This window comes from Bison bison, unplaced genomic scaffold (assembly GCF_000754665.1).
Source record: "Bison bison bison isolate TAMUID 2011002044 unplaced genomic scaffold, Bison_UMD1.0 scf7180017864491, whole genome shotgun sequence".
NCBI classification, from domain to species: Eukaryota; Metazoa; Chordata; class Mammalia; order Artiodactyla; family Bovidae; genus Bison; species Bison bison.
The window spans coordinates 22,854,037-22,876,617 of NW_011495050.1; the positions used below are offsets into that span (position 1 = coordinate 22,854,037).

General features: G+C 33.7%; 1 protein-coding gene across 10 annotated transcripts in view; it reads right to left on the minus strand.

Annotated features, from left to right (window-relative positions):
* Positions 1-22,581, minus strand: part of VPS13B (vacuolar protein sorting 13 homolog B (yeast)) — an 805,833-nt gene that overhangs the window by 730,422 nt on the left and 52,830 nt on the right. For all 10 annotated transcript variants that reach the window (XM_010863525.1, XM_010863528.1, XM_010863522.1 and 7 more), the window contains exons 4-7: positions 21,088-21,208; positions 10,967-11,134; positions 7,623-7,804; positions 4,034-4,208 (exon numbers count right to left, since the gene is read on the minus strand). In XM_010863525.1, the coding sequence (XP_010861827.1) occupies positions 4,034-4,208; positions 7,623-7,804; positions 10,967-11,134; positions 21,088-21,208 (646 nt within the window). The remainder of the gene's footprint in view (positions 1-4,033; positions 4,209-7,622; positions 7,805-10,966; positions 11,135-21,087; positions 21,209-22,581) is intronic.

A 22,581-nucleotide genomic window follows, 5' to 3' on the forward strand; every position in this document is an offset into this window, starting at 1 on the left:
AGCCTTGACGAACTCCTTTTCCTATTTGGAACCAGTCTGTTGTTCCATGTCCAGTTCTAACTGTTGCTTCCTGACCTGCATACAGATTTCTCAAGAGGCAGATCAGGTGGTCTGGTATTCCCATCTCTTTCAGAATTTTCCTCAGTTTATTGTGATCCACACAGTCAAAGGCTTTGGCATAGTCAATAAAGCAGAAATAGATGTTTTTCTGGAACTCTCTTGCTTTTTCCATGATCCAGCGGATGTTGGCAATTTGATCTCTGGTTCCTCTGCCTGTTCTAAAACCAGCTTGAACATCAGGAAGTTCAGGGTTCACATATTGCTGAAGCCTGGCTTGGAGAATTTTGAGCATTACGTTACTAGTGTGTGAGATGAGTGCAACTGTGCAGTAGTTTGAGCATTCTTTGGCATTGCCTTTCTTTGGGATTGGAATGAAAACTGACCTTTTCCAGTCCTGTGGCCACTGCTGAGTTTTCCATATTTGCTGGCATATTTCACAGCATCATCTTTCAGGATTTGGAATAGCTCAACTGGAATTCCATCACCTCCACTAGCTTTGTTTGTAGTGATGCTTTCTAAGGCCCACTTGATGTCACATTCCAGGATGTCTGGCTCTAGGTCAGTGATCACACCATCGTGATTATCTGGGTTGTGAAGATCTTTTTTGTACAGTTCTTCTGTGTATTCTTGCCAGCTCTTCTTAATATCTTCTGCTTCTGTTAGGTCCATACCATTTCTGTCCTTTATCGAGCTCATCTTTGCATGAAATGTTCCTCAGGGAAGTGCAAAGTAAATCCACAATGAGCAACCACAACATATACATCAGAATGGCAAAAAGTGAAAAAGGACTGACAACAGCAAATGTTGCCCAGGATGTGAAGCAATTAGCATACATTGCTGATGGGAATGTGAAGTGAAGTCAAAGTGAAGTGAAGTCGCTCAGTTGTGTCCGACTCTTTACGACCCCATGGACTGTAGCCTACCAGGCTCCGCCATCCATGGGACTTTCCAGGCAAGAGTACTGGAGTGGGTTGCCATTTCCTTCTCCAGGGATCTTCCTGACTCAGGGATCAAACCCGGGTCTCCCGCACTGCAGGCAGACACTTTACCCTCTGAGCCACCAGGGATGCGAATGTAAAATGGCACAATTACTTTGGCGGAAAAGCCTGGTAATTTATTTTTTAAAAAAGTATGTAATAATTCTTCTGTTAGGTATTAAACCAAGAAAAAGAATAGCTACATGTCTTCAAGAGACTTTCAGAAGAATGTTCAGGTCATCTTCACTTATGATAACCAAAATGGAAATAACTCAAGCATTCATCAACAGGGTAATGTCTAAATAAACTATGTTACATTCATATGGCATAGTCATTCAATGTAGTTAGCAATAAAAAGGAAACAAACACTGATATATATAACAATACAGATGAACCCCCAAATACAATGCTTTCAGAGCAGTGAAAATACTATGAATGATACCATAATGATGGATACATTTGTGCAAACCCACAGAATATACATCAGCAAGAGTGAACTTTAAACTACTGACTCTGGGTGATAATGATGTAGGTTCATCAGTTGTGATAAGTAGAGGGATGCTGATAATGGGGGAGGTTATGCATGTATGAGAATGGGGATATATGGGAAATCTCTGTACCTACCCTTCAATTTTGTTGCAAATCTAAAATTGCTCAAAAAATTAAGTCTTAAAAAGTTTTTAAAAATGAAAAGTAAAAAAACAATATTATGCTTGAGGAAAGAATCCTTTCACAGGAGAATTTATACTGTATGTTTTCTATTTACATGAAATTCCAGAATCAGCAAAAACTAATGCATGGCTTCTTTCTTTTTTAGAGATTCAGAACAGGGTTTTCTTAAGTGGAAGGGGGAGTGGGCAGAGAGTTGGAGGAAGGGAAGTGACTGAATAGTGGCATGAGATAATTTTTTGAGATATTAATGACACATATTTTGATGAGTGTCCCATATCACACAGGCATACACATTTCTCAAAACTTCTTAAATAGCATACTTAAATTAACATTTATGCATTTTACCTTATGAATTTAACCTTTAAAAAGAAAAAGAAAAAGAACTGTCAATAAACATAAACTTTAGATAGGGATATACTGTTGAAATCTAGTGGTGAAGTACATTGGTGTCCATAACTTAACCGTGAAATGCAGCAAAAACTGGTTGAATTGATGGAGAGAAAGTGATGTTAGATGAACAGATACATGATAAGCAAATGTGACAAATATTCACTGTAGAATCCAGATGATGAGTAGATCCTACACATCTACTCAACCACATAGTGGCTGTTGATTGTATAATACTTTCAACTTTCCATATATTAATATTTGAAATTTACCATAATAGCATGGTGGAAAAAATGAACTGACCAGCTTCTGTATGCTAGGTTTTGTTCAACTAGTTTTTGTTCTACCAGTTCTGTCATATAACCCTAGGAACAGAACTGCTGGATAATATAGTAACTCTATGTACAACTTTTTGACAAACCAGATTGTGTACCATTCCCACCATCTATGCTTAAAGGTTCCAATTTTCCCACATCCTTGACAACACTTATTATGAGTCGTTTTTAATTTTAACTACACTGGTTAGTAGCTATAAAGCACTCATTGTGGTTTTGACTTGTATTACCCTTCATGACTAATGATACTAAGCATATTTTCACATGCTTGTTGGCCACCTCGATATTCTTTCTGGAAACAGCTCTATAAAGACCTTTTGCCCACTTTTTAATGGGGTTATTTGTTCCCAAGTTTTAACTGCCCTTTAGCTAAAGGCTCTAACTATGAAAGTCAATCATCACCTTCTCCAAATTTTTCCTGAGACTCAGACCAACACAAGTCAAAGCCTACCACTCCTTTCACCATTTTTCTACTTCCAATCGTTAATACCTCTAATATTAATAAGTCAAATATCTGCCATCCACTAAACTGTTTAAGTGCTTAACTAACTGTTTACATGTCTGTCCACTCCAATGTACATTAAGATTTTAAGATTTTAAATCTGTCTCTGTACTTTCCCACATTTCTTTATCTCTGCATTCTCCTACATTCCCAGCAATAATGTCTTACATACAAATAGGCTTTAGTAAAAGTATAATGAACTGAATAAGTGAAATTAACCCACTAAGTATCTTTCAATGAAGTATATACTTCAATGAGTAATGCTCCAATTAATTAACTAGGTATCCTCTAAAACATACAGTTAATTAGGTGTAATTATAGTTTATTATAGACTATCCTGGTAGTTCAGTCAGTAAAGAATCTACCTGCATTGCAGGAGACCTGGGTTCGATCCTGGGTTAGGAAGAACCCTGGGAGGACATGGCAACCCACTCCAGTATTGTTGCCAGGAGAATCCCCATGGACAGAGGAGCATAAAGGGCTGCAGTCCATGGGGTCACAAAGAATCGGACACGACTGAGCAACTAAGCACAGCACACACAGTTAATTATAATTACATATGATAATTAAGTATAAATAACTTAGTTAAAATAACTCAGTGAGACTTTATAGAAAAATTATCAATATAGCTGGTCCTTCAATAACAAGGTGGTTAGGAGTACAAGATGAAAATCCAGGTATAACTTTATAGTCAACTCCCTATCATATTTATAGTTCTGTATCTGAGGATTCAACCAACCATGGATCATGCAGTTTTACTGAAAAAAATTTGTGTGTAAGTGGATCTTACACAGTTCAAACCCATGTGTTCAAGGGTCAACTGTACTATAACTTACTAGGAAATCTTGAGGCTGGACTATCCTTTTGTATAATGTATATTCTGAACACTTATACCTACTAGAAATAGTCAAGTTATTTTTAGCATGTAGGAAAAAAAAGAATAATATGCAAAATGTAGAAAAGAAAAAAATCAGTGTTAAGCAAATCATCCCATCATGTTAGAATACTATAAAATATAATCTAATGTTGTAGCTTTTCAAGTTTCACAATGGTGAAAACATTTGTAAGAACAATAGTTATAAAAACTTTGTTGTATTTACCTGTAACATTTCCCAACATATCTTTATTGTGACAAGTAGAATCTTCTGTTTCTCCATCTTTAAAATTTCCTATTTCTCCATAGTAAAGAGCAATTCCAAGTTGCATTATACGGATAAACATAGGCAACTGCTGATCAGTGATAGAAAGTTTCAAACTCTCTACTAAGGTATGAATCTGTATTTTGAAGAAAACAAAAGCATCAACAAAAGTATACTCAAAGAGAATACTATTTAAACATAAGTACAGAAATGTTAAGCCTTAAAATGGAGTACCATAGGAAAAACAGTAATGTCTCAATGTTTCTAATACTTAAGCCAAAATGACAGCTCTAAAATCTTAGAAATTTAAACAAATTTTCCTATGATGATCACTAACTTTAGATAGAAGCAATGTTAATCCCAACTATCTAAGTGGAAATAGAAATGATCATGACAAGATACAGTCACAATGGATTTCAAAATTACTTTTCCAAAAATTTTTTGTTAACAAAGTACCCATCCTATAATATTAAGAGTATAATAGTACTCCAACAAAAACCATAAAGATCTCTGTCACAAATAAGAATAAAAGTTTCATAATGTCATTTTATAAGTCGTTAATCCACCCTTTCCAGCTTATTAACCAAAAAGAATGCATACATATCCTAAAAACATATGTTAAGTGAGTAAACTACTAACACTATAACTATGGAAGTATGCACCTGGTAAAATAATTGTCAGGTACAGAAAACAAAGGGAAAATATGACCAGGAAAATTTCTGAAACAAACTTTAAAAGAATTAAACATGGTATAAAATTTACAACATGAATTAATTGTAAGTAAGACTAATTACTATCAATAGGACACAAAGTCAACAATCGAAGTTCTCCTTATAGAACAATACATCAATAAAATATAAAGACAAGCTCAATACAATAATTTCCTGTTGCTACATAAACATGGAATAAAACCAATTAAGCCATAAAGTAAGTCTTTTGGAAGGTTTATTTTAACTAACTGGTATTTGAGTGTCTATGAAACTTGAAAAAGTAATGGCAATCAGCGTATCTTTAGGGACAAAGGCACAAAAAAACTGTACTTCAAGGGAAGCAAATTATACGGGAAAGTATAAAATACCATACTCAATTATGAGTACAGGTTTTAAAAACTGACAAAAATCATACACCAAATAAACTACAATGAGGTAAGAAAACTGAGGAAGGCTTATGCAGGTGTGCAATGCAGGCCTGTGAAGCTCTTCTTAAATCTGACATTTATCTGCCACATTCTTTTAAATACCATATGGCACCAATAGCACCAGTGATAGCTGTCTTAGCAAAATCAACCTCAATCCTGTATGCACATATGTATGCACTTAAAATCTTATACACATAAACATATATACCTTTAAAATATAAAAGATATTTTATACATTATACATATAAATATCTTTAAAATCAATAAAGCTAACCAACAATAGGAAAATTGACAAAGACCCTGAATGAATTTTTCAAAAAAATTAATGGCCACTGAACATATTTTCAAATATCTAAGTTTGCTAATAATCAAATTAATATTAAATTGCATTATTTTTGCTAAACAAGTTGGCTTTTATGTAAGTATGATCATATTTAAGGATAGTAGAGTATAACACAGGCATTCCCCTTAATGTTCATGAGCATATACACTGGTTAAACATTTCTGGAAGCAATTTTATAGTTCAGATGACAGGCCTTAAAAGTTTAAACCCATTAATAAGATATTTGCAATTACAGAAATCATTCCTAAGGAATCAATCAGAGATGTGGTCAAAGATTTATGTGTAGACTTCCATTCCTCTGAAAAACTGTTAAGAAAAAGTAAATTTTCACTAACAAGGGGAAATGTTAAATAACACATCTGTATGCTCTGTATCTCGTAGATGATATAATCTCTAAAACATTTATTACTCACAAAAGATAGAAAATTACAAAAAGTCTACCCAAATACAAATAAATTCAAAAGTCACCTAATGAAACATATATGAGAACCTTTGACAAATAATTAGAGTGTCTCAAACATTTTTGGAAATTCCCTGTCTTTGAGATGATCAATGAGCTTAACCATGTCCATTTAAATACTTATTTCCTAGGACTAAGAGCACAAAAATGATGGTTCTAAGTCAAAACACCAAATCTTATATCACAGTACTATTAATAAAAAACTGAAAATTTAATTTCAGTTAAGCATAAGTGGTACTACTCTCCTCTAATTTACCCACATCCTAAAATGTACAATTAAATCTGTATTAAAGATCAATAAAGAAATTTTTATATGGTAAGGCTTCCCCATATTCATTACTTGCTTTCAAAATATATCTTGAATTTACTCTTAACATTCCCCAACTTCACTGGTAGAGTCAAGGTCAAAGAAGGAATGTTTAAGTCCATTGTCCTGGGATAGGGACACAATTACTATTGAATCAACACTATTCCGTGCTTATATTTGTCTAAGAAGCTATACCTGTGATGGATTCATTTTGATATTTGGCAAAACTAATACAATTATGTAAAGTTTAAAAATAAAATAAAATTTAAAAAAAAAATAAAACAGAAGGAAAGAGTAACAGAATTTAAAGAAAACAATGTGTCCTGTACAAAGTGTAAGGAAAAAAAGATACTCAAGAGTGAGCACTACCAAAGAAAAGTGGGTGGAATTCATGTATAAATTCAAAGCTACACAAAATGACATGTCTTATGTTTTAAAAGCACTATGTAAAAATAATAAATAATTTCTATAGCCACGCCAAAACAAGCACAGTGGTCAATACCAGTGTTCAGGCTTAGGACTGGCTTTTTCATTACAATACAAAAGCTTATAATTCAATAATAAAAATTTATTCCATGTGAAAACTTAGTTAACAAAATCACAAGTCACTGTGTAAATTCTTTTTCAAAGACAGATAAATAGGTAAGAGATAGAGAAAAAAATTTTTTTTTTGAGAAAATTTTTATGCAATAAAACAACACAAAATTTACCCTTAGAGAATAATGATAAACACTAAAAATATTTGCCAATACCTGGAGAACAAATTTTCATGTGGATCAAAAGATATTACTGAAACATTCACATATTCTTAAGGTTTTAATCACATTTTGAAACCATAGACAGCTAAAATTCCCTAAACCAATAAACTAATAGATAAGCAAATTAAGTCTTATAAAGTTATCTAAGGAAAACAAGGGTCAGAAACTATTATCAGATGAAAAATTTATAAGGATTGAAATAAAGACTAATATTCAGTCCACCATCGGTATAAATAAACTTTTTGATATGATCTCCTCTATCTAATTGAAGAGAAAAACACTAACAATCAGCAGGAAAAACTAAAATGGAATCTAAGTCACAGGGAAAAAAAGCTGTCCCCAAAATATCTTTATTAGAACACTAAATGGAAAAAAGTTATAATACATAACAAATAACATAAAAGTTATAATATGAACAAAACATTTTTACATTATATATTTGAGGTTAATTTCCTCATTGCTTTTTAACAATGATTAGTATGTATAACAATCAATAAACAAAGTAGAAACATGCAACTTGACTATTAGAAAAAGAAACACCTACTTTTATAACAGATGGCATCTTAGAATTTAGGTTATCATAAGTAAAATGCAGACGAGTTCTGAAGGAACACTTGTACAATAAAGGATCCTGGTAGAATTCTATTTTACCACTGGCATTTCGTTTATCAAGACAAACTGTACAGTCAGAAAAATTGATAACCTTTCTCAACACCAGATCAGTTGCTAAAAGAAAAAAGAGAAAAACATTTTAAGTAAAAAGTAAACTTAGAAGAAAAAAAAAGGCAATTCTTTATTAGTATAACTAATAAAAATAATAGAAGAAATAAGATTAATAAAGCATTTAACTAGGACTGTCAGCACCTATGAATAGAACTTCACATTTAATGCATCACTGAAAGCTTCCAACAATATTATGAAATAGGCACAATAATCCCCATTTAATGTATGAAGAATCAAACAGAAGCCAAAGAAATGAAGCAGCTTGTCCCCAATTTGCTTGACTCCCAACTACAAATTTAAGACAAAGTTTATAAAAATTTATCTACATTTCACTATCTGCAATGGAATACTAAACAACAATAAAATTCTTGGAAAATCACATTATAAAAACATTTGAGTAATAGTCGCTTATTTAACATTTATTTCTCCACTGAAATACTGCTGTTCTCAAAGCTTGCATTCTTCAATATGGTAGCCACCATGAATACAGTATTATTTAAATTTACCTATGAATTAAAATTATATGGAAATAAAATTTCAGGTCCTTGGCTGCATTAGTCACATTGCATGTACTCAAAAGCCACATACAGTTAGTGGCTAGGGCACTGGACAGTAAAAAGTAAAACATTTCCATCATCATAGAAAATTCTAGTGGCCAACATGTTTTTAAATAATGACTAATGAGGAAATTACCAAATTACCAGTAACATTATAAAGTCTGTTTTCAAGGGAATAAAAATGGAAACAATTGCTGGTAGAGTATCAAACTAGAGAACAAAACCTTTAGAAAATTTATTCCTAACTAACAATAATTCCTTGGTAAATATCACGCTCAAATCTACCTAGTCAGTGATTTTAAGTTAGCAACTATCCATACACTATGGCCATGGCAATCTTCAAAACAATAAACTATATTTTAGTCCATTCTATTTCTGAGTACATCCTGGCAACCTCTAATTAATTCAGCATTTAATTTTGTTTTCTTCTTTTGGATTTAAGTTTTTAACATGTATAAAGAATATGTACATGTATGAAAATAGTAAGGTTTTATTAAGGAAATAAATTTTAAATTTTTTAGCTGAAAAAAATACAAACTTACCACATTATTTCATGTTATACAGTATATAAATGATTTAGTTACTATTATGTACATATACACAAATTAAAGAAATTATCAAAATAGGAAAGAAATTATCATAAGAAGAAATGAAAGAAACCCTCTAGTTGCTTTCTTCCCTCTCTTTATAATAATTATAATTCACTGAGTATTTGCTATTAGACACTACACTAAATCTTCTGCAGTCATTCTTTCTTATAATATTTATATGGCTCTGTTTAAAAGCTGTGGAATGAAGGCACAATAAGGGTAAATAATTTATCTTGTCAGACAGTTTATAAAGAGCAGAGCTATAATTCAAACTCTGAAAACCTTACTCCAGAGCACATGTTCTCCTCCATTACACTATAAAAATCACTTTATGCTAAAGTAATCATATTTCAAGGATATTCTAGAAAACATTTCTGTGAAAGTGAAAAGGATTAAGTTTTGAAAAATACTTTCCTAAACACTAATAAGAACTATCTTAAAAACATACAAAATGAATTCTACTTCTGGTATTTTTAGATAATGTGCTACAATCCAATCTATAAAATGAGGGTAATAATTATGCTGACCTAACAAGCACTGTAGAAAAAGACTCTGCATTATTTTCAAAATGTGAATATTTGCATATCCTCCTAACAAACCCACTCCTAAGTACTATGTATGTCCTAAAGAAATGCTTACACGCATGGATAATGTTTTCAAGATTCATTCATGTTTTACCATACATGAAGACTTCATTCTTTCTTAACTACTCTGTTTTAATCCTTTAACTTCTGAAGTAGATACTGCTTCCCCTTTTAGAGGCATTGACAATATCTCAGAAACAAGCTTGGGTTTTTGCATATGCTCTTATTTATGCCTTACAACAGAGCTGTAATATCAGGATTATTTTTCATTTTTAAAATGTGAAGGCCAAACCCTAAAGAACACACTGCATTTCAGTTCTTCTAGTTCCTATTTTACGCCTTAACAAGGCAAGTTAGGAAACCCTGAGACTCAATTTCACTTTGCTGTCTTGTTACTAGGACTTAAATAAATGAATATACTACTAACAAATGAGAAAGGGTATCACTTTATGGAACTGTAATGAGAATCTGAGAAAATGAATTAAAATAATAATAACAGCAGCTCACTTTCTGAGCACTTACTATGTAACAAATACTTTTATGCTATGGTATGTATTTGAGGAAAATAAGAAACCACAAAGTAACTCACACAAGATCACACATCTCTATGAAGTTGGGAGAGTCAAGATTCAAACTCAGGTAGTCTAACTTTAGTGCCAGCGCCTTTAGCAATTATGTACAATAGCAAATCACAGATACAAGGCGTTCACAATAGTCTCCTTACTGTATTTTCCAAAAATACCCACTCCCTACACTATCAGAACATGTATCAAAGTGTTGTGACTTATTTAACTATTATGTCTTCTAGCAAAACAGCAGCACTTTTTTCACAGCTGTATTTTCAAGGCTTCTCAACATGCCTACCTTCCATGTTGAAAATATATAAAATAATAAAAAGTATTTGGTAGTTATTAAAAATATATTATTATTAAATAGTTATTTTAATATAAGCAGAAGGAAAATGCAGCACATAATAAAGGAGGCTTTGTGATTTTCCAAACACCCCAAATATGCTCTGCAGTATACAAATCTAAAACATACATCAGATACACAGTTTTGCCATTACTGAACTATGTAAAAGCAACACATTCCTTTTCCTCTTTCAAAAACATTCAAAATTTTAATTATTATTCAATTTTTATTCCTTCAACCCACCGTACTGTAAAATATGACATTAACATTTGAAACAAGCATGAGATAAGAATAAAAATTAAGAGTATTAGAAAACAAGTCAGATTTCTTAATCTGAAGGTCTAATAATCTCCTATAATTGTATGCTAAATTTAATATATGTACCTTTTTTTCAGGATGAAGATATAAAGCTTTCAGTAGACTTAGCAAAGAGGCTGGTGGACCAAAAAAGGTTTAGAATCCAAGATAAATGTTTCAACAGAAGAAAAAGAAAAACGTCAACTAATCTTGACATTTACTCACCAGAAATATCCATGAATGCACGATCCCACAATTCACCTACTGTATAGCATTCTGCGGATGTGATGTTGACTGAAAGGACAATATCATCTTCAACATATTTTAGTATCAGATTATTTATAACAATATTTACATTATTTACAACTCGTCTGATCAGACTCTGTACATAGCCTATAAAATAAGGGGAAAAATATTCCAATTAAATGTTAAATCAATAATTATCCTTAAAATATTACTGAACTTAATGTACATGAACAATGAGAGTATCATTTTGCATCTTTTGCAAAGATGAAACCAACATTCAGATAGGGAAATAGCCTTGCCAAAGAGTTAGTAAGTACCAGATCCTTCTCAACAAACACCCCTGCAAAGAAGTTCTGTATCATGAAGTTTCATGTACTAGAGAAATCATAGAAGCCACACCTTTTTAACAACATAATACTAGGTCTCATTCAAAGGCCATGTAATCTACAAGTACGTTGATTTCTGCCCGTTTTATAAACATTTTCTCAAATGAAACAATGTTACTGTACACTGATTATACAATATATAAAAAGAAAAGCTTCTTTAAAGTTATTTTTTCAGCTACCATCTTCTCTTCCTACTTTTAAATAGCTATTAAAATACTCAAAAATTAAGGCTCGAGAAAGGAAGATAAAATGAATTTGACTACTTCGACTTAACATTGTATAATAGTGAAATGGGAAAGGGAGAATATGACTGAGGAAGAAAATACAAAAAGTACTAAAAGAAAGAAAGGGAAAGAACACAAAGATGAAGACAAAAGAGAAAAGTAGGGAAAGAAAGAGAATAGATAAAAGCGTAACAGGAATTCATAATATCAGAAGTTTTTCACATAATAAGCATATACAGATATATTACTGAGGAATTTAATAGAAAATATAAATAAAACTAAGCATGCTGCTGCTAAGTCGCTTCAGTCATGTCCGACTCTGTGCGACCCCACAGACTGCAGCCCTCTAGGCTCCTCTGTCCCTGGGATTCTCCAGGCAAGAACATTGGAGTGGGTTGCCATTTCCTTTTCCAATGCATGAAACTGAAAAGTGAAAGTGAAGTCGCTCAGTCATGCCCAACTCTTAGCGACCCCATGGACTGGAGCCTACCAGACTCCTCCGTCCATGGGATTTTCCAGGCAAGAGTACTGGAGTGGGGTGCCATTGCCTTCATAAATAGCATTTAAAAAGAAGAAAAAGATTAAAAACTATTAAAATGTATTTTCCACTATAAAATCTATATAAAAACTAATTTAAAATTTAGCTATTTACTTAAATAACTATCTGCTTATATTCTTTAAACCACAAGTTTACTGGACAAAACAGAATCAACTTCTGTTAGCAGCTGACATTAACACCTACACTGAAGCCTGCTCCAAGTTAAAGTTATTCAACCATAACATGCTTGCAAAAACCAATTCCTTCACTCACTCCCAATGGATACAAATAGAAAAGAAATGTACAATGACTAAATTCAAGTTTTTCTCATATTAGCAGCTTTTAAAGTGCCAATTATCATATGCCATAAAATTAACACACAAAATATCAGTAAGATTAAGGTTTCAGATATTATCATACCAGGGAAGATAGATGCTAAAATGATACATAAATTAAGCTTCAAAAGTAAATTTTAAGTATCAAAATGCTCACCCTTAAAAAGTTTATTTCCCTCATGCTATCACTATTAAATACAGATGTTAAAAATAAACAGCTTCTGAGAAGTCAAGAAGCATGACTAATACTGATTTTCCTATTTCTGAAAACCTGTCATGAATAAAGAATTCATAAAAACCACTTAAGAGTTCATGAGTTTTTATTGTGGGGGGAGGAAGAAAAAGGAGGGAGGGGCAGTGACTCTCAGAAAACATACAATGCAAAATAATGACAGAAACATAATACTAAATGTACTGTAACTGATAGAAAAACTGATGGATTTTTCACCTACATTTCAATACCTTCTCTCAGTTTCCCATTATACAAGCTGAGATGAATAAGCCAATTCACCACAGTAAAATAACCAAATATTTAAAAAGAGGGCTTCCCTGATTGCTTAGATGGTTAAAAAACCCACCTGCAATGGTGGAGACCCAGGTTTGATCTCTGGGTCAGGAAGATCCCCTGTAGAAGGGAATGGCTACTACCCACTCCAGTATTCTTGCCTGGAAAATTCCATGAACAGAGGAGCCTGGTGGGCTACCGTCCATGGGGTCGCAATAGAGTCAGACACAACTTAGTGACTAAAAACAAAAAAGCTTGTTTTACAAACCAGTTTTACAAACAGAAAGTATTTGCCCTAACATGGTCACTAGGAAACCAACTTGCTCAAAAACAGAAATTCCATGGTTGATGACTTGGTTACAGTACCTAAAAACTTCCTGATCAAGTTTTTGGTGTAAAATTTAGCTGGGGTTACTGAAGCATCATATAGGCAACTTATGCTCAAATAATTAAAGGAAAAGTAAGTTCTCTGTAATGTTCTTGCCTTTTTTGGAAGGCTGAAATTATTTCAAAATAAAACTTTTTTAGAAGGTTACGAATAAGAATTCCTACTGGTAATACAATAGAGAAGTTCAATAATAATTTTTAAAAATCTATCAGCTTTGGTAAGTAAAAGATAACTTAGGGCAGCTACTGTAGGAGCTAAGGAAAATAGCAATGAGTTGAAGATACTTATCAGTATTATTATTCAAGATAGTTACAGAAGTTATAAACAACTAAATTAGGGTACAAAAGAGAAATCAGTGTAAGTACTGACAAGAAGAACACAAAATTATCAGTACACGAAGATGACTGTTTTTTATATAGAAAATCCAAAAGATGTAACGGAAAAATACTGAGTATCGATCAGCTAACAAAATGTAAAAGTTAGCTTTTCTACATCACAAAACGACAGGAGAATAACATGGTAAAAAAATTGATAATTCCACTTAGTAATAAAAAATAAATAGCATTTTCCATCTATAAAAGATTCAAAGAAATACAATAGTAAAAAACAGCATTGGACCAAAAATGTGCTTGGAAGAAAAAACTGTGACATTTTTCACAGAGAATAATTTGGTCATACATGTCAAAACCTTATAATTATTCACAAATTTTGATGCTATAGACTAAACAGAGGTATGTGCAAAGATTTACATGCCAGTATGTTTGTCAGAGAATTTTACAAAACTGAAAATGAAAAATAACCCAAAAAACTAACAAAAGGGTTCAGGATGGGGAACACATGTATACCTGTGGTGGATTCATTTTGATATTTGGCAAAACTAATACAATTATGTAAAGTTTAAAAATAAAAAAAAAAGGGGGGGGACTGATTAAACAAACTGTGGAACACAATAAAATACATGCTAATGATTAAAATAACAATGTGAAAAAGGGAACTTCCCTGGTGATCCAGTGGCTAGCACTCTGTGCTCCCAATGCAGGAGACCAGGGTTCAGTCCCTGGTCTGGGGAACTAGATCCTGCATGTCACAACTAAGACCCGGTGCAGCTAAATTTTTTTGTTTAATGTGAAAAAATTAATGTCCTTGAAACATGTTCCTAACATTAAAAAATGCAAATTACAAAAGAAAATGTATAAGTGTATGTGTATATGCAGCACGCACACACAGAAAAAAACGTCTTCAAAGGTTGTACATCAAAATGTTAACAGGTTCCAGTTCTAAGTAACATAAAAGTAAGCATATTCCATTCTTTCTCACTGAAATAGCCACAAAACCTAGAAAGAAAGTATGGAGCATTTATTTCAGGACACTGAAAAGCAAACAACTAGCGTGAGAGGGGAAATAGAAAAATGAAAATCAGAGCTTACAAAGAAAAAACAAATAATAAAACTGTAGCAATCAATTCAAACATATCAGTAGTTATTCTAATTTAACTGTATTGTGGCCAGAGAGAATGATCTTTATGATAATGAATCTCTGAAATTTTTCAAGACCTTTTTAACCAAGTCTTTTTCAGTGGCTATAGATACCAAATGTGTATATCAAAAAAATGTACACTGTCTTATCTGCTGGGAACAGAGTTTTATGTTTCTATAAAATAATCCTGTCAATTCTGGTATTTAAAGATCCAGTTTGGGGATTTTTTTGGGGGAGAAGGTCTGCTTGATCTACCACATTTCAAAGGTAGGTTGTTAAGTACATAAAAAGTCATCATATATTGTTTGGAGAACTGTACCTTTTAATATAACTCAGCATCTGGCCATCAATGTTTTTGCATTAAGTTTTATTTTGGCTGATTTTATTTTTGGATACTACTTGTCCACTAAGCCATTTCCCACCCTTTCACTTTCAATCTTTCTTACCTCTCCATTTTACCTTTGTGTGTCAGAGGACACACATACCTGGACATAATTGTCCTTCCTTTTAATATCCCAAAAGCATTAATTGCACTTCCTTACTTCTTTGCTCTGGTTTCACACTGTAGTTAGTAGTCTACAATATCTCCTATACAAAGCCATTAATTCTGAGGGCAAAGATAGCCTTCAACTAATTGCTTCAGCATACAGCATACAGATTTAGGGAACTGAACAGCCTGCCTCCACTAAGCAATATTTTGAAATTCAATGTAGTCAGAATGAAGTAAAAGCTCTCCAGTTATCACTTTTTTCTGTTATGAACAAAACATAAATGTTAGATATGGTAAAGGTTATTGACAAAATCATAATGTCCTTTTCAGTATATTAAAGAGAAAGAACACCTGTATGGCAGAAATGGCTAGCTACCCATCAATATTTGTGCTTCCCCTTTCAGAATACAGAACTGTTACTGAGATATGACTATAAGACATATATAACATCAATAAAAATAATTTTCCTCAATGAAATTTGAGAAGAATATACATCACTTTCAACCTGGGGATAGCAAAAAGTGGACAGGTCTTCTCCAGAGCATCCTCTTGAAAAAGCTGAAAACAGTACAATTCAAAACCCAGGTAGCACACAGCAGAGCCTCTGGATAAAGGGAGTCTGGGCTTCTGATCGGAGAAGGCGATGGCACCCCACTCCAGTACTCTTGCCTGGAAAATCCCATGGACGGAGGAGCCTGGTAGGCTGCAGTCCATGGGGTCGCTAAGAGTCGGGCTTCTGATACACTGACTTTAACTGGTACATAAAGAAAACATAACATTTTTGTCATGATAATCCCCTGAAATTTATGTTAATGTGTCCTCCAGTTAACATTAACTTAACTTACACAATTAGTCACTTAAGTTTTCCCTGAAAATGTTAATAAAAAAAGTTACAATAATATAAGCATAAAAATAGAAAATGTAAAATAAGCTATGCATTTCTTTTTCATTTACAACAAGGTATTCCTTAAATGTTCCAGAAAGGCACAGTGATGAGAGTTTAAACTGCTGAGCTTCTGCAAGTAGTTAAGAAATGATTGTGCTATCTTCTAGAATAATACATTTCCATTTTTGGTTCAAGTTCTTGAACAGTTAATACATTACAAATATTCTTAAATTATTTGATATATTTTCCAGCTATTATTAAACTCCCTACAAGAGATTATTCTTCAGAAAACCAAGCCCTAACCAGCCTAAGGTGACAAGCATTAAGCAAGCAAACACAGACACACAACACAGCTTCCATTTCATATTCAGTATTTTCTGCAGAAGACAAAACCTTGATTAAATGACTGCTAATTTAACAAGGTACACCTCCCGTATACCACAGGTGTGTGCATGTCATGTCCGACTCTGCGACCCCATGGACTGCAACCCGCCAGTCTCCTCTGTCCATGGGATCTTCCAGGCAAGAATACTAGAGTGAGTTGCCATTTCCTCCTCTAAAGGATCTTCCTGATTCGGGAATCAAACCCACTTCTCCTGTATTAGCAGGCAGATTCTTTACCACTGAGCCACCTAGGAAGCCATATACCACAAGTATTACAAATTATAATAAGGTATTTGTCATCTACATCAAAATATCTAAGTTGCCATTTTCTCATCCATAAAACAAAAGCTAGATCAGAGGCTTGCTGGTAAGTCAACTCAGTCACGTCCAACTCTGTGCGACCCCATAGACAGCAGCCCATCAGGCTTCCCCGTCCCTGGGATTCTCCAGGCAAGAACACTGGAGTGGGTTGCCATTTCCTTCTCCAATGCATGAAAGTGAAAAGTGAAAGTGAAGTCGCTCAGTCGTGTTCGACTCTGTGCGACCCCATGGACTGCCGCCTATCACGCTCCTCCGTCCGTGGGATTTTCCAGGCAAGAGTACTGGAGTGGGGTGTCATTGCCTTCTCCGAGATCAGAGGCTTAGCTGGGGCCTATTGAAAGACTTCAGTGAGTATGTGAATATCCTAAAGTGACATGCAAATTTTAAATGTACGTGCTGCTGCTGCTAAGTCGCTTCAGTCGTGTCCGACTCTGTGCGACCCCATAGATGGCAGCCCAGCAGGCCCCAGCGTCCCTGGGATTCTCCAGGCAAGAATACTGGAGTGGGTTGCCATTTCCTCCTCCAATTAAATGTGCATACATGGGTCTATAACTATTTCAAAAGATTTTCAAAGGTCCACATTCCAAAAAAGATAGCTAGCTAAACCAGAAACGTCTGAAGTAGCTTCTCCTTCTACATTTCAAGGACACTATGACCCTGATTATCAGAGTCTGAAAACTCTGATTTTGTGCAGTTGAGTTTTTGTGCAATGCAATGAATACATAAATGGCTATTAAGAACCAGACATTGTATTAGATCAGGGGCTGACCAAATGAGGCCGTGCCATGTTTTTATTAAGTTTTATTGGAACACAGTCACAAACATTAGTTTATTTACAGTTTATGACTGATTTCACCAGTACATCAGAAAAGTGGAATAGCTATAACAGAAAATATATGGCATGCAAAGCTTAAAATATGTAATAACTGGGTCTTCATAGAAAATATTTGCTAACCTCCATGACAGATGATGAATATCAAAGACATCTAGGTCACTTCAGACCCAGTGGGTATGATTTTTAATTTCTCTATACCCTAAATACCTGCACATGTATACATACATACACATATATATTCTGAGTAAAAAGGTAAGGAGAAAAGAAGAGACAATTATATGACAAAAGAAAAAGGAACTATGCACTGGAACACAAATTATCTGAGTTTCTTGACCAAATAAGTAGAAAAAATATTTAATGAAAAAATATTTAATCAGAAAAAACATATCAGTTAATTAAGAAGCCCTGAATAAATTAAAGGACAATACCCTTAAAGCCATTTTCGAGAAAATGTAGAGGCAGTGCATCAAAGGCTGGCTTCTTACAATGACCTTCAACAAAGCCAAAGGCTGTACACTTTAGAAATCACAGGACTACAGAATCAATTAGAAGTGATCCCATTTCTAAGCTAGATAAAGTGCAGAGACTACTGAGGAAAGCATGAATGAAGAAAGAAAGAAATGAAACATCCTTAAACTTTCCCTCTAAATAGGAACTGTCAATATATCTTCCTGAGTATCTTAGGCCCACAACTCAACCTGTTATTATTAGCAGTTATTGAAGTTTCTGGTCTATATATTAACTGAAAGTAAATGTGAATGGTTCAAATCAGGCAGATTCAAACTCTTTTGACCTCTCTCCCAGCAAGAAGTATTACATCATAACCCAGAATAAGCACACATATGTGTAAGTCTCTTGAAATATGATTAACCTTTACTACATGCCACACACACTGAGGTTTTCTAGTCTATGCTATATATTTTTTAAATGCTTTCCATGGCCCACTAAACTGCTTTCACAATACACTCACTGGTCAGGATGCATAATCTCAAAAAGACTGTTCCAGATAACAAGATCAGAAATTGCAAAAAACATGAGATATCAACTTGCTATTCCTTTCCTATTGGAGAGGTGCCCATCCTTCACGATACAAAACAATTATTGGCAACACCAAAACTTTTCTCAAAAAAGCAACTCTGAATCTACATAAATGTTTGAATTCCAAAATTATAACCACAGATGCTGGAAGAATAACTTTGCCCAAGAAATTTTGAGAACAGGAATTCATTTCTACCATGAAAGAACTTTAATATAATTTCCAGACAGGATATTATTACAGAAATGAGTCCACAAATAACCATATGAGTTAATCTTTAAATAAAATGATTTACCATTATCCAACCGGATTCTCAAATTATCCCTTTTCTTTCCTTTGGCAATATTAAGTTTAGCTGCTCTGCCTCCCAGTAACAGCCCAACAAGTTCAGTTACTTCCTAAAGCAACTCCTTTAACTGTGATTTATGTCAGCATGAAAAACGACTGAGTCCTCCTATTAGCTAAGGCAGAAAAGCACATTAACCCAAAAGCTACCCCAAGTAGTTCAGTAGAAAACAGCTCTGTTTTCTGACACTAAAAATAGGACATTTTATGCTACGTCTGTTTTTATGTTTTATACTTCTAAAAATAGATCAGTTCTCATCCTAAGTATCAGTGTAAATTCCAACACAGACTCTAAAGAATCATTAAAAGTATGGGACCTGTTTCAAGTACATGTAAGTTAGCCCACAGAAGATTATCAGTGAAATCAACAACTGACAAAAGCTTTAAATTTTTCTTAAACAAGTTCTTTCCTAAAAGAAAAAAAATGTCATGAGACTCAACAGTTAAACCTAAAACTGATTCTTTGCCAGAATACTGATGGAGAGAGTTCTATACAATGAGTTGGCTTCAGAAGTTTTACAGGGATATGTAGTCAGAAATTTGGAGGGACATAGGGGTTGCTCATTTAACAAATAAGAATAAGCTATAGCTTAATTTAATTTACAGTTTAATTAAATTCACCAGGGATTTCTCCCAAGGAGTTAATAATTAAGTAAAAAATTTATCAAGTGCTATAAACATCACACTACTCTAAGAAGAATTAGAAACATTCAGAAGTAAAATAACTTCTTTTAGCACTTTCTCCAGCCATAGCAATTAATTATTTATTCTAAAGCCAGAGGGAATAGTGAGACCTATTAGGTAAAGTTCCTAAGAACACAAAGCATCAGTAATAACATCACAATAACACTAGTTAAATACGCTCAATTCAAATGTAATTTAGAACCTAAATTTGAGACAGGAGGGCTATGAAATGATGCAACTAATGCCAACCTCTTACAAGTAAAGTAGATGGTGCCAGAAGACAGTCAAAAAATAACTAGTTTGAATCCAGCAGAAAGCTTACAAAGCTTTGGGGCAGAAAACAAGTGTATACCAATGTCAGCTATACCTCAAAAAAAAAAAAGTAACTGATAAATGAAAGAGAAGTGACTGATAACTGCTAACTGTAAAAAGGCAGCAATGCACCTTGGCCACAGAGCCATCATGTAACAATCACTTTTTTGTTTTGGGGGTTTTTTTCCCTTCATTAAATATTTATCAAGAAACTGTTATTTGAAAGCCACTACTCTTCCAGGCAAATAAAAATTTTAGGAACTGAAAAGAGAGATGGTCTCCCAGTTACAAAACTCTGTGATTCTGTTAGTGAATTTTACAGTTTTCAGAAACTGAGAACAACTTAGTGTCATTCCTTTGTTTATCAGGAAGCAAGAGGAATGAAGAGACTATACGTATTTATTGCTATTGCTATTGCTAAGTCATTTCAGTTATGTCCGACTCTGTGTGACCCCAAAGATGGCAGCCCACCAGGCTCCCCCGTCCCTGGGATTCTCCAGACAAGAACACTGGAGTGGGTTGCCATTTCCTTCTCCAATGCATGAAAGTGAAAAGTGAAAGTGAAGTCACTCAGTCGTGTCCGACCCTCAGCGACCCCATGGACTGCAGCCTTCCAGGCTCCTCCAGCCATGGGATTTTCCAGGCAAGAGTACTGGAGTGGGGTGCCATTGCCTTCTCCGATAAGTATTTATTACTCAGAGGCAAATCATTGCTTGGAGAGGATGTAATAAAGAAACTTAAGGAATAATCTCAAGCAAACGAGTACCAAACCTTGAATGATTCCAAAGCTCTCACAAATGTCTTTCAATCTGTTCTGACGTTATGCAGCAAATGTACATATACTTTAAATACTTTATGACACTAAAAAATAGGGAAAATATATATTCTACAAAGGGCTACAACAATAATCAATAACAATCAAAATTTTGGTTTTATCAATCCCCTTAGAAGTTACCTGGTGGCAAATCAGGATCTGTGGGAGTGGCCTGTTGAATTCTTCGGGGTTTTGCTGATGTTTTTGTGTTCTCAGTAGTACTACGGTTGGTAGAATTAGAACCACAGCTTTCATGGTCATCCTATTTTTATTTGGAAGAAAGAAAAGCAAAGTATCAATCACCATTCAAAAATTTTAAAAAGTTTTCTTGAATGTATGTAGGTTACTAAAATTGATGTTAGACTCTTCCAACTTTATTTTTTTAGCTATAAAAACCTATGTAACCAAAATTTTTGTACTTTGTACTCTTAAACAGCATTTTTAAAACAAGTAGTAGTTTAAAATCAGAAACTATTTCTTTAGTTGATATCAAAACAAACCACTTGATAATGTCAAATATGGCTTTAGCAAAAGAAGACAATTCAATTGAAGCTTTTAAACATTTTCCATTTGAAAATCTGAAATAAATGGTAAGGGTTTTAATTTTCACATATTTGTTTATATATTAAAACCCTCACTATTTTGTGAGTTGGGAATCCAAGCTGTCTTCTTAATCACATTTTTTTTTAATTAGTAATTTTGTTTGTTTTAGTTTCTAAATTGTATCCAACTCTTAGGGCTCCACTGTGGATTTCCCAGGCAAGAACACCTGAGCAGGTTGCTCTTCTCCAGATCTTCTGGACCCAGGGATAGAATCCAGTCTCTTGCATTGCAGGCAGATTCTTTTCCACTGAGCCACAGGGGAAACCCATCTTTTTTTCTTGGTAATAATTTATTTTTTGTTTGTTTTTTTGAAGTCTATTTTTTTAAGCTTTTTTAACTGAAGGATAATTCCTTTACAGTATTGCATTGGTTTTTACCAACATCAATATGAATCAGCCAGCCCACCTTTAAGGATTAATCTTAATCATCTTTAGAATTCTTGGCACCCATTTAACAATGTTCACTGAATTGTTATTATTCAGATTAGATAAGAGGTCTAACTAGTTTCTAATATGGATAACATAAAAACTTCAAAATATACATATTTTTGAAATTTACACAATACAAATGAGTACTCTTTACCTGACTTGATTCAACGAACATTTATAAAATGTTTTTATGTGTTAATCGCTAGATTTACAAAAGCAACTGTCCTCAAAGATTCCAGAATCTATTTGAAATACATAAAACCAGTCTACAAGAGTACTTTTTTGTTTACTTTCAAGTAATAGGAACACAAAGAGTCATTCTATTTGGAGGAACCAGAGAGATCAGGTCATTAAAACTGAGTGAATGTTTTAGGTTAAAATCAGAGGTTAAATGGGGGGAAACTATAAATAGCACATACAAAGAATAATGATCAGTCAAAAGAAAAAAAAAAGCCACAATAGACAACATTTAAGATGGGAGAACAATACCAAAAGCTAAAGGCGGGGTCTAGTTCAATAAAAATGCAGTCATGTAAAGAACGATAGAGATGTTGTCAACCTTCATTCTATTTGATACTCAAGATTTGGTAATTAGGAGGAGGGT